At 40.4% G+C, this 13,319-nt stretch overlaps 1 protein-coding gene across 1 annotated transcript in view; it reads left to right on the top strand.

The window, feature by feature from the left end:
* The window catches only part of adamts9 (ADAM metallopeptidase with thrombospondin type 1 motif, 9), a 53,045-nt gene extending 45,086 nt beyond the window's left edge, over positions 1–7,959 (top strand). The window contains exons 37-40 of the mRNA XM_036530359.1: positions 1,325–1,416; positions 3,595–3,699; positions 5,212–5,306; positions 5,613–7,959. Of these exons, the coding sequence (XP_036386252.1) occupies positions 1,325–1,416; positions 3,595–3,699; positions 5,212–5,301 (287 nt within the window). The 3' untranslated portion in view covers positions 5,302–5,306; positions 5,613–7,959. The remainder of the gene's footprint in view (positions 1–1,324; positions 1,417–3,594; positions 3,700–5,211; positions 5,307–5,612) is intronic.
* Positions 7,960–13,319: the final 5,360 nt, after the last annotated feature.

Genomic DNA, 13,319 nt, shown 5'->3' with positions numbered 1-13,319 from the left:
AGGAGCAGGAAGAGAAAATTGCAATACACCCAATGTGCATATTACTGTGACCCCCCCCTTCAACTTCCATGTTTACTACTGTACTTTGCTATCTCTGTTCTCTCTCTACTACACCCATCTGCTCCAGGCAATATCAAGATCTTCTAATGCAAATGAGTCTCTTGTACAGTGTCATGGAACAGGCAGTACAGTCTCTTATGCCTCCCAGCCATGTCTTACAGTTCACAGCCTTCCTCGAAATATCACCTCATAGCGTGTGTCAGCTGATAGCTCTGTTTTCTTCCTGTTCGCTAGAAGTAATGTCAGCTGCCTTCCAATATACATTATCATTTAGTTCCTATGCAGGCATTCTTACCCAAAGCCTCTCACGTGGCCCATAGTTAAATGCACATCATCCATTTACACAGCTGGATATTTACTGAGGTAATTCAGGTTACAGTAAGTTCAACGGCACAACATGTGTACGCCCTCAGGGAAGTGACCCTCTGCCTTCTGGGCCACAGTCCTAGCTCCTTAAACACTACACCATACTGAGGCCGCAGGGAGAGATCAGTCTGTGGACCTCTGCCCTGCGCAGCATCACTCTGCAGAATTGCATTGTGTTCCTTCTACTCACAGGTAGAAAAATCAAAGGTATATATAATCAAAGGAGAATATTTGTACAGCAAGATAGCTTGGTGTTTCCGTGAATGGCTTCAGCACCAGGGGGCTGGGAGGGAGGAGATCTAAGTGCTGCTTTGTAAGGTGGGCATGTAGGGTCAGGATTATCCCAGAGCTAGCATTCTGTGATAATTCAGCCCGTGACAGTTTAATGACACTAGCTGTCACATGGTGGGAACATGAGAAGAGAGAAAGTGAGGTCCTGGAGGCTTTGCAAAATGCAGCATCAGTGATAATCACAGGATTACACAGATCTGTCAGTGCCACAGTGAAATGTTGTAGAGTCAGGGAATTTCATATGTCAACTACCTAAGATGTTCCAAATGAAGGTCTCCACGTCAGGAGCACTGCACTGACATTTAATTAAGGCCATGCCTGAAGGGGTTAATTATTTCAAGATGTGTTTTACAGTTGTAGGGCTGACAATTAAAGACACAGAGGGGCTGGGATTAGTCTAACTTGCCCCAGCTGTAATTACATTGACAAGTATGGCAGCCTTTTAGTATGTTTGTAATGTAGAATGCAGTTTTTTTTTGATAGGTCTATTGTAGCAGCGTGGGACACAGTTAAATAAAGTTATGTAAATGCATCTCTGCATGGCCTGTGTCACATAAGGCAACACTAAAGGGAAGCTTTTTTTTTCTTTTTAACTCCTGGTATTCAGCGACCGACTGGCAGTTTGCTTTTACACGGGAAGGCCACAGAGTCCCATTTGCCACAGCAGGAGATTGCTACAGCGCCGCCAGGTGTCCTCAGGTGAGAATAGCAATGGAAATGGAGACACCATATGTAATAAGGGGTTGGCAGGCCTTTGCCTTAAGAAGAGCTTCAGTCCTCCTTGGAATGGTGTTATACAAGTTTTGAACTGTTTCTATTTCGATATTGGACCTTTCTCCAGGAAGGAAAACCTCAAGTGCTTTGAGAGATGATGGAGGTAGAGATATATACTCTGCTCTCTGCGTTCCAGAGATTTCCATAATGGTTCAAAGATGTTTATATCTTGTGACTGGGGAGGCCATGGGCGGTGTTTGACTTCATCCTGGTGTTCAGGAAACCAGTCTTGAATCCATTTAGGAGTGTGTAATGGGAGCATTATCTTCTTTGAATATGGGAACATCCTAAGCAAACAGTGTTTGGTGCACCTGGTGACTTTAAATGGTCTGATATTCTTTGGCTGTAATTATGTCATGCAGACTGGGTGCCCATAGCTTAACCATATTTAACAGCTGGGAACAGGCAATGTGGGTTGAAGGCTTTCTTTGGCTTTCTTCAATCAAAAACCTGCCCAGCTCTGAAATAGAGTAAATCACAATTCATCAGACCATATTACCTTTTCTACTTCTCAGAAGTCTGGGATTTGTGCTCATAATACCAGGTTATGCATTATTGTACACTGGCCTCGGTTACAAGCAGTTTCCAAGTGACAGACCTACCATAAGCTCATGCCATAAAGCTTGTATTGAGACTGGGTCATAATGGTGTAGATTCAGCTCTGTAGTCATTTTTGAGGCTGTTGTTTTGTGGTTAGGCACAAATATCCTGTTCAATGTCCATCTATGTATACATGTATGTATGTTATGTATATTACAAACACCTGTTCACTTTGATAGGTTAAATGTGAAAGTTAGGCTTGTTAGAGTTAGACAGCTCAAATTAGCCTTTTTATCTGGATTACAAACCCAAAAAGCAAAGCTGTGAGGAGAGCTGGGGAGCGTGCAGCACAAGGATATGCGTCTGACATCTGGCTGCGTTATGGGATGGTAACATTTTGCCTCTCTGGAGATGGAGCGGTGCAGACAAAGACCGCCGGAGGGCGGGAGGGTCTGTCTGCGAGTGCATTTGGAAAGAATCCACTGCGAGCATCCGCAGATCCTGCGCGTCTCAGCGCGGATGGCACAGGGGCTGCAGACGAGCGCACGAGCCCGCCTGGGCCGCGGCCGCCCCGCTTAGACGGCGAGGAATTCACACTGCGTCTCCCCCGTTGTGCAACGTCTGCTGTTTTCCTCTTGAGACCGGTCCACTCCACAGATGCTGGGGGAGGAATGCGGGGGGAATGCTGCGCCGGCCTGTAGGGGGAGAGCATATTACACGTCTGGCTGTTCCACATCCATCTGCATCTCAAACTGTAACGCATGTGACAGCAATCTCAGAAGTGGTCCAGACAGCTGTCTGCAGGCGAAAGTGAATAAACGCAGCGCTTCGCCCACTTAGGACTTCATGTATCTAAAGCATTTGGACAGATGCTTTTGAAGGGTCAGAGCCTCATCTTCTGACTCCCTTAACATAGTGCAACTTGCATATAAAAAGGCATCGGGCACCTCCACAGACTTTTAACTGTTGGTCATCATAGCCCCACGTTTTAGTCATTTTTCACCGAGTACTTAACTGTCCACTATTTAGGCAAAATCTGAAATTATTGACTCTTGCTGTATATTTTTTGAAGAAAAATGTTGTAAAAGTGCTGATTTTCCGAGTGTAAATTATTTACATATGGTCCTCTTCATGTTTTTCTGTTTATAGAATGGATTTGCTCTGGCTAGGTTGTATAAGCAACACTTTAATAGGCAGTGAATGCAACTAGTGCAATTTAAGAAGCAGCACTACTGCCACCTACTGTAAAATCCTGTTTAGACAGGACTAGATTGCCTGATGTCCCCAGGGTATTTCATCTGAAATGATGACCATGATAACTATGATGACTATTTCACACCTGGAAATACTTATTACCCATATAGGTGTCCCTTTGTAGCTGCTAAAAAATATTATTTGTGTTGTTGTTACAAATTACATGACCCTTAACCAAAACTGAGATGAGTAAACTTTAGGGATTCAGGAAATCTAGCCCTGCATGCATTTGGCCTTATAAGCAGGAGTAGCAATCATTTTGTTCTCAATAAAAAGTGTGAATAAACTATTTCTAATGCCATCTTTTAGGGTCGTTTCAGTATCAACCTTTCCGGAACCGGCTTTCAGGTGGCTGAAGACACCAAGTGGATTTCCCAAGGAAATTACGCTGTTGCTGATATCCATAAATCACAGGTAATACATGTGCCTACTAAACCACATTCTTACAGCTCACATTACATATACATACAACCTACATATCTGAAAAGTAAATCAATATGGGGTCCTGAGGCCTTTTCCAGACTTTAGTCACACAACTCAGCTGTGTTGAAGTAAATTTAAAGTCAGGTATTTAAAAGAGCTGAAACTGAATACAGTTCATCTCAACAATGTTGCACCACAATCAATTCCCATTGTAGTTAGACCTTCTGATGGGAACTCACAAAGTGATAAAAGTCAAAGATGGCAGAACACAATATTTCACTTTTGAGGCATAGAAATGTAATAAGAGAAAGGGTGAAGTTCCAGTGTGCTTCCTGTTATTAAAGTGTAGTTTTCTGTCTTACTAAAAGACCAGATATTAAGAGTGAATGTTTTGAATATGTATTTTTATAATCTATTTTTAGGGGTAATCCAATTTTTGGTAAATGCATGAAAAGACATCAGAGAAAAGTTATATTTTGTGCTTTTTTATGAGGGAAAACAACAAAAAGTTTCTCTCAAATCCCAAAAGCTTTTTGAGGTTGGAGAATAGGCTCCTTTTGAAATGGAAGAATTCTGTGCAGTTATTCAGGATGCATATTTCTGGCCCGGTTCTGTTTCCTGGTGTCAGACTTTTCCCCTCTTGGCGTCCATGCCTCCTCCGGGCAGATGACCAAGACACTCGTTCTTTCAGCCATTTTCCTGAGACTTTCTGCTGCCCTCAATGGCCAGAGTGAGTGCCACATTGAGCAGCTGGAGAAAGGAGTTAACCGCCTGCTTTTGTGATGGAAATCAGGCAGTGGCTGGTTCTGGCAAGGAGAAGGGTGCACCTCAAAGCACTGTGCACTCCAAAAGTCCTGAAGTAGCTAGTGACTGAAAACCAGTTATTTTAGGTCGAGTGTTGGAGAGGGCACTTACGATGAGATCATTCATGCCAGAGAGAAGGGTACTGCATAGATTAATGTGGGATGAAAAGTTTTTCCTCCCCCCCCCTCTATTGTTCTGTCGATTTTCTCAGAATTAATTTGTCAGCATTAGCTACTGTAGTGTTTTCCCTCTTCCTGGCTTCTCGGTTAAATAGGCTGCTCTCTAATCACCGTGTGTGTGGTTCCTTGTTCAAGACCTGAACAGATGTTTGTGTGTCATTGTTAGATTTTTCATGGGAATACAATTAAGCCTAATCTTCTTAATCCGTGACAGCATTTTGTAACTTACAGAATTATGTCTGCGTTATGTTATGTCATGTTTTACTGCATGGTGCATACTACAATGATTTATTACGTGTTGTCTTTCATCATTCTGTAGCTGCTGTTGGTGCTGTAAGGTTTTATGGTGGCCTTGATTTGCCTCATAAACCGTTAAAGAGGAAATCTGTTCAACCTGTCTCCTTGCATCTTGCAGTTGTTTTGTGGAATTTCTCCCTGTGGACTGTTGAATACTTCACATGTATCATAAATAAGGCAGTAGGAAGAATTGGAAGAATCTGCTATTCTTTTGTGTCCACAGGATGGCAGCAGAGTGACAGGAATGTGTGGAGGCTACTGTGGAAAATGCACTCCATCCACGGGTGCTGGCTTTCGCATAAAAGTGAAGTAAATCTACTTTTTCAGGTGCGTATTTCTTTATGCCAAAATATTGATCTCTTTTATAAATACTATTGATGCAATTGTTGTACAAATATATAGAATATTTACTGCAAGCTTTAAAATATCAGGATTTGTAACAATCTGTACAAATACTGAATACTGAAGTGTGAATATTCGGTTGAAATAAGTAATATATCATAAGCCTGTTGGGCTTGTTTGGCTTTTTGTATTTTTTAATTTCTAAAATTTCTTAAAGCAGCTGCATTAGTACTCATCTTTTCATGTGGTTTCATGTGCATAATTGTTGAATTCTTTTTACACCTTTTTCAGGTTCTTTCTGTGTCCTATGTGGCTTCCAATGGTGCTAAAAAATGAAGGCTTCGTTCTGAAATGTCCTCTATTCCTTAAAATATGTTCATATGTAAATTTCTAGGTGTAAGTACTGTACATAACATTTTTTATGAATTATTTATTATACTCACATTTATTTTTGTATTGTAAAATTATTTAAGAATTGTGATTTCAAGAAATACCACATGCAGTACTTTGCCTTGCTGGTGTAAAATGTTTGGGCTCACATCACACACACATATTCCTCGTACTTCAATCCCACAATGCAATGCTGACAAAGGGAAACGTACTCATGTTGCCAATGGTTGGTGTTTAAGACTTTATCATTTTACCCTCAGTTGTAATGCACGCTGTGATAAGGAAAGCTCTGCTACTGGACTCTCAGCATATTGATCAGTGCAGTGGGCTAGACAGGAGCGCATGCGGACTCTCCAGAGCAGATGGCGAGGGCGCCACACGGGTTGTGAGTTTACCCGAGCCACGGTGTGCCGATTCCATTCACGGCAGCAGGGACAAGGCTACAGGATGCGGCAGCTGCTGGCGGACAGGTGTTGCCTGGCGAGGCGCCACCCCGAGGTGCACCAGGCCCGCAGGGCAATCCGGCGCTTTTCCGGTCACCGATCGCGCCGTCTCTGTGGCAGCAGGAAGAGACCGGGTGAGGAGGGAGTGAAAGTCAGAGCAAGAAGGACAACTAGGACAAGGAGGACGGGGGGGGGGAGTGTGTGAGGGGAGGAGGACTACTCCTGTGATGTGACAGTGATCGGTGTTGTGGCACGTGAAGATGTAGGTCTTTGATGTGATGTTTGTCTGTTAGCAAGGGATGTTGTGGTGCAGTAATGCACTCTTTACTAAATCGTATTCCGTACGCTGCTTCTATTGATATATTAGCCGGATGAGGATGGAAAGATACTAGTTGGACAGGAAGAATCAGAAGATGTTTGTTTGAACCATAAAGAACTGGGAGATTTCAAATGAATGGTGATTACTGCAACTCCTTCTGTTGCATGACAGCACAGGCAGGGGTGACCAGGGAAGGACATAACCTTAATGCAAGGGCTGCTGTAGCAGATCAAGGTTTATGATAGCAAAATGTTCATCTAGTGTTCCATCGAAAAAATAGAAAACCAAACAATAGAACACCAGAGAATAACAGTTGAGTTGTCACGTGTCTTTTGATTTGGCCAGAATGTCCTCAGAGGTCAAAGTACAGGAAGGTAAGGGTAAAGTTTCCTTCTGTATTAGGGAGGAGGAGAGAGACTGTGAGCGATAAATGAGGAAGAGACAGCAGCAGGCAAGGAGTATGAGAGTTTGAAGGCTAGTGAATATGAGAGACAAGCCCCAGTGATCTGGTGTTATGTTTTCACTGATCAGGAACTACATAACAGGGTAACCCACAGTGCAAGGAACTAACTGCCATGTATTTATTTCTGCTTAGCAGCCATGAGTCAGGCCCAGCACCATGTCTAACCTGAGATAATGTTTTCACAGGGGCCAAGCAATCAAAAGCAGCATGTGTTTTACTAGTCCAATCTCTATGCAGTAGGCATTTTTCATTAAGAAAAATACAAGCGAGTAACAGGCAAACTTTATCTCAGTTACATGTGCAGTGGTCACTAGACGTATGTAAGGCTGGTGGCTCACCTGCTAAGTGAGACAATGTTTTGTGAGTCTGTCAGGTGCCAAGACAGATGCCTGTAATAGAGCAGAGCAGCTCGGTTTTCCACTCTTCATAGCAATTCAGGTCTGCATTATATCATTCAATATCAAGTTATTGTACCTGAAAGGTAGGTCCTGGGTACCTCTAAAATGTTAGAGATGCCCCACAAAACAGAATGTGACCTGGCCCTATGGGTCTGATTTATCTACTGCTGCCTTAATTTGATTTGTGTGATTGTGAAGTCCAGCTTTTCTTTGTTTAAAAGTACACATCTTAAGGCTTTCTCAGTGTTTTAGTTTGGAGGATTTGTTGCAATCGGCCAGAACATATTCAGTCTAACAGCAGTGCACTTTCTTCGGCAATGTGAGTGACAAGTGTAAAAATTATTGTTTTTTGTTTTGTTTTCTGTTAATATCTGTGAGCAACAAACTCCTGGGATGTGTAAGAAACAAAGTAACACAGCTAAGTTGCATAAAGGTATTGCTCAATGTCGGAAAAGCACGTTGCTTTTAGACTGAAACTTGGCCACTGTGGTTTGTATAATTTGAGCTCCGGAGTTGTTGGAGTGAGTTCACACGCTTGTAAAAAGATATCAGGGTACTTTTTTCTTTTTCTCTTATCCATATCAAGATGATGTGCCTTTTTTTGTCATATTAGCCACCGGGAAATATCCAAGTTATGAAAGATGTGAAGATTTAAACAATAAGCAATATGTTTTACATGGATCTTTTAAGTAGATAACAAATTTAAGTAAAACAATGTAAAATACAAATAGTTCAAAATGTTTTTCACAATGATCAAAGACTTTCTGCTATGCGTTTATTTTGCATATTGTGCCTTAGAATAATCATAGAAATAGCATAGATAGAAATGTATTGCCCACATATGTACCAGTATTGCAATATTTATGTATTTAACTTATTAATCATCTGAGCAGTATACCTCAGCTATGCACTTAAGAAATGTCAGCTGTATTGAAATGAAAACATAAGTCAGAAACGACCAAGGACACATCTGAAGGGACATCATAGACTGTTTTATAAGGGTAGGATGTATAATATGCATTGTGTATATTAGCTTAGTCAGTTGAGTATCTTTGTTACTGTGCAACTTGTTATACAGTTTAATGTAAGCACATCAGAATGTCACAACTGAAAGGGAATTTTACATTATTATGTCTAATGTAGCAAACAGCATATCATTTGTTTTTATTTGCCTTAATTGTCAATTTAGACTTTAATTCCAAGAATAAAATAGCATTGTAAATACAGTGAACTAAACTGCACACTTGCTGATTCCTCTGGACATTTTAACATAATCATGATCCTACGTATCAGTTGATCTACACTAAGATTCTCTCAGGTGCAGCAGATAAAATGAGGGATGATTAGGGATATGTATATCCTCTTTCATATTTATGTAGTAATGTCTGTGTCTGTCATATTGTTTATCAGAAAATATGAACTTAATTTGTTGTTTTTGCCATCCTTGTCACTATGTATCTAGGTATGTGTGAGTTTGTTTTTTATAGTGGATTATATGACTTAATTTTTTAAACAACAGCAAATATTTATTACACGTATTGGGTGTATATAGATTTTTTCAGTTAAAATGAATTATTGTATGATTACTGTGTATGCCATGGGTAAGCATTCATGTTCATGGACTACCACTTGTCTTGGGCACATAACCACCTGCATTTATTTAGCATGAAATCACTGGTGTAATTAAGGATGGAAATGAACAAAAGCCATAAATATCTGTGGCTCTCCATACATAGGGTTGCTTATTCCTGATGTATGTGTTTTGTACCATTCATTTACTGTATGTGCATGCTGGCTGTAGCATAAAATGGAGTAAGTGTGCTGACTGACAGCTCAAGGAATCATTTCTTTGGGAGCCACTTGCTTGCTGTGTAAAATATTTATGTGTATGTCTTGCTTTATATATTTATGACCTGTAAGATTTATGTATCAGGATAAATAAGGGACATGAAACAACTTTGACTAAATAAACTTTTTCAAATTTGCATTCTCTTTTCACATGTCATATGTATGGTTTTCATATACACTGTTGACCTTTCTGTTAGTTACTCAAGAACTAGTGCTGACAAGGCAATATTCTGCAGTCACGCGTGACCCAAGGCTCATTCACACAGTGCATTCAAATTGTACCATTCCTTCTCACACTCCTTCTTTGTATGCTGAAAGCAAGAAAAAATTTTTGAAGACTTTTATTAATTTTTTGTTTACCTCTGGCCCAAACCTCCCACTTGTAATGTTTTCCTTTGCTCAGACAACTTAACCAGGTGAATATGGTTTGGCTGAGTTCATTTACCTTTTGTAGCTCTGATAGCCATTGTGGTACCAACCATAACAGGCCTAAGAATTATCTTACATTTAAGTATATGATAAGTATATGAAGATATGCTGATAGGGAATTCATTTCCAATGAAAAAAGAAAACAGTACAGTACATGAAATGAGACCAATGGCTCAACTAGAAAGAGTTCAATCATAATCTTAAGTAGGAAAAGAACTGTATATTACATCCTCACCTTGACATTATTACATCCCAAATTGGAAGATGATTTTTACATGTATGAAAATGCAGGGCTTAAAAGTGCATTGGTGTGATAAGTTGCATGTTCTGTATCTTCTTGGGCATCACCTGCCTTACTTAGAAACCGTAGTACACTATGTATTAAGTGTATGACTTCCATATGGCCTTTCCTGAAAGTTACTCTTAGGGTAATTGTAAATAAACTATTTAGCACAGGTTTTATTTAAGTTGGGGCTTTCTAGGCATCCTTTATCATTTTTGTATTATTCCCTTTGTTTCCATACTTTTAAAACATGTCAAGTGCAAGGGATTGTTCCTCTCAAAAATTTAATATAATTTTTTCACAGTAAGGAAATACCACAATTTCCATTTTTCTCCATTCATCAAACTGACAGCAGATGAATTCATATTCATTCAAGTTCTAATATCTGGAGAATCACTGGCTGATCTGCAGGCTGCTACCTCATTAAAAGGTTCAGAACACTTAACTATGTGACAATCATTCCAGTAGATTTTGATCCCCCCTGTTTGCCTCGACATGCATGGGACACTACAGTATTTCTACGAATTTATTATTATTTATTATTTGTACAGCGCACTGTTCTTGATCATTCCCTATAGATTACTATTGTCTTGCTTCTCTTGAAGTCATGCAGTAAAGATCAACACATCCTGAGGTTTTTGTGTGAGTTTTAGTATAAGTAATATATTGGGCTAAGCTTTGTTCCCTAGAAGTTGCAGGGATACAGCTCAAAGCAAATGCAAAGGCCTCAGAACAGTGCTAGTATTAATGTTCCACAGGGTGGTGCTGTTTGACCACTCAGCTGACTTCCTGCTGGTGGGGAACAATTCGAATCCAAAAGGCATCCAAGTTTGTCTTCTCTCTGTCTTTAATGCTAAATTCGTTTCAGTGTCCTTCCTATTTAAAGTGCACTGCTGTATATTTATCTAGTCTAGTGGGGTTTGAATGGAATTGGGTTATATTTGCGTTTCTTTGTTGTGGTCTGTTTGATTTGACCTGTCTGTGTCTGCCTCTTTCAACAGGCTGTATGTGCCATGATAGGCCCCTAAGTCAAGCTCTATTCTCACCTGTTCCAGTTACTGTTTACAGTCTCCATGGTTTCCTTTTACACACAGTGAACCATGCAAGTTCTGACAAATCCCTGAAGCCTCATAAAGATTCATACCTCAGTGTACTTATGATCTTAAAAACTGTCCTCTACAGTATTTGCCATTGAATAATTAAGGGGTGTTAGGAGTAAGTGCTAGACTGAGCACTATCTGAGAAATAGGTAAGTGTCATGTTTTAAAACATTTATTGGCATTAATCCATTCATTGAAGCTTCATTGAGGTTAAACAGTATGGTTATCAGCTCTATCCAATGCCACACATGTGGGCTTCACTGCATGAGTCTTTTAGACCTGTATTGTCAATGCTGAAAAATATTGTTATATTATACAAAGGGAATCTGAACCATATTCAAGCATATTGTGAGGCTCTGTGTGTATGTGCATGTACTGTATGTGTGACCGTGTACATGCATGTCTGTTTATTGCAGTAATTGAGGTAAAATATGTGGTTGTGTGGTGACTGAGCTTCCAACTGAGCTTCCAACTTGCCTCTTGCAGCTGTTAAAATAAAAATAAAATGTGAGTAATGTATTTAAAAACCATATTTCAGCATTCTGAAAAGATGAAGATGTGATCTCCTCATCTAACCTTACAGATCTGTCCAATGATATGTTCCTCAAAAAGATATTTCCACAAATATGTTTTTCCCTATTTCTGCTAAAGCTAGGAGAGAAGACAAAACTTGTTCATACATTTCTATCCCCTTCAAGGCTGTAGATAAGAGTAATGAGCACACCTGACAAATGAAAGTTGGACAGCGGTTACAATAAAGTACTGGACTGTGTGAATGGGTGTGTGTGTGCGTGTGCGTGTGTGTGTGTGTGTGTGTGTGTGTGTGTGTGTGTGTGAGGAGGTATGTTTGTGCGTGGTTGTGAGTAGGTGGGTGAGGTGACCGGTGGGGTTATGTGTTTAACCTAACTAGGGTTATTTATCACTTCCGAATGTTAGAGAGAGATAAGTATGTTTTGTTTTTTATCTGTATTTTCTTTCAAACAGAGCACCCTATACACCTTAACTACACGAATGTAAAAACATACACACACACAAGAGCATACAGGGACATTCATGTACACACGCTCACAGGATCACACACACCCACACACAGCAGTGACTCTGGGAAGGATTGCTACATGTGTAAGTACTTCAGATGACTTCTTGCACACATTCTCAGACCTTCTCACAAAGATTAAAGCAGTGACCTCAGCATTTATAAAACCTCAAGGCTTAACGTTTCTGTCAAGTATTTTCCTCTAATTAAAGTGATTTAATTGCTGTACTTTGAAAAAAAAAGAAATATCGTGGAGACAACTTAATGAAATCTGTAATACAAAATGAAATAACATGAAGATATCAAAAGGATCATTTCAATGAAGCACAGAAGACCCACTTATTATTGCTGCAGTAAATTTCTAATAAAGTGGAGCTGGTCGTCTTTGCCACCCATGATACCCATTCCACTTGACATGACATCAAGACTATCTTTAAAACCAGGGGCTGATAAAACATCACTGATGGCATTTACATGGCTCTTAATGCATGTTTATTTTTTAATACCCCTGGGTAATTAGGGAAAGCTTTGAACTTGGGTTGATTACCTCCAGCTTGTACACAAACAAACAGGGCAGGCTCATTTTTTTGAGGACGGAGAGCCCTCCATGGGGGCCCTTTTACAGCCAGGACCCCTGTCCAGGAGGGATCACAGCTGGTCTGCCTGTAACAGTTTCCCAGTTTTGCCACAGGTGCCAGGAACAGTCCGAAGGCCACGGCTTTTTGCAGACAAAGCAAAGGGATTACACAGGCCGACTTAAATGTCACTCGGTTCATTCCTTTTTCAGCTCATTGAAAGGTTTCGCAAATTCAGGTCTTCGCAAAAAACTGACCCTAACAGGAGTACCTGCATGATTCTTCTCTGTGTGTTATGCCTACAGCAGTCACAGACCAATCATTGCTGCCATTTGATGCAAAAGGGTGACGATGATCAAAGCTTTTTAGGTCACGGGAAGAGTAAACAGTGGGATGGTGTCCTCATTTGTAATCCTTAACACCTTTTCTAAATGGCTATAGAGTACAAAGGAACATCTTTGCAGAATTAATCTGTTTTGGAAAAACACAAGCATAATCTTAAATGTGCAAATCGGATTTGGGGGGTACAACAGTGGTGCAAACGGTGTGCAGTCTTGGCATTGCTCTGGTCTGTGAAAATGTGTTGGGATTGAGGACCCTGGCATTTGCTGGAATCTCAATGCTCAGTGTTGCCAGTTTAGTCAAAATAGTGTGTACAGTGCATTGTGCCTATGTTTGCCATACTGGTTATCCCAAGCCCTTTAG

Source organism: Megalops cyprinoides, chromosome 6 (genome assembly GCF_013368585.1).
Source record: "Megalops cyprinoides isolate fMegCyp1 chromosome 6, fMegCyp1.pri, whole genome shotgun sequence".
NCBI lineage: Eukaryota > Metazoa > Chordata > Actinopteri > Elopiformes > Megalopidae > Megalops > Megalops cyprinoides.
This window is presented reverse-complemented; position numbering and strand designations above follow the sequence as displayed.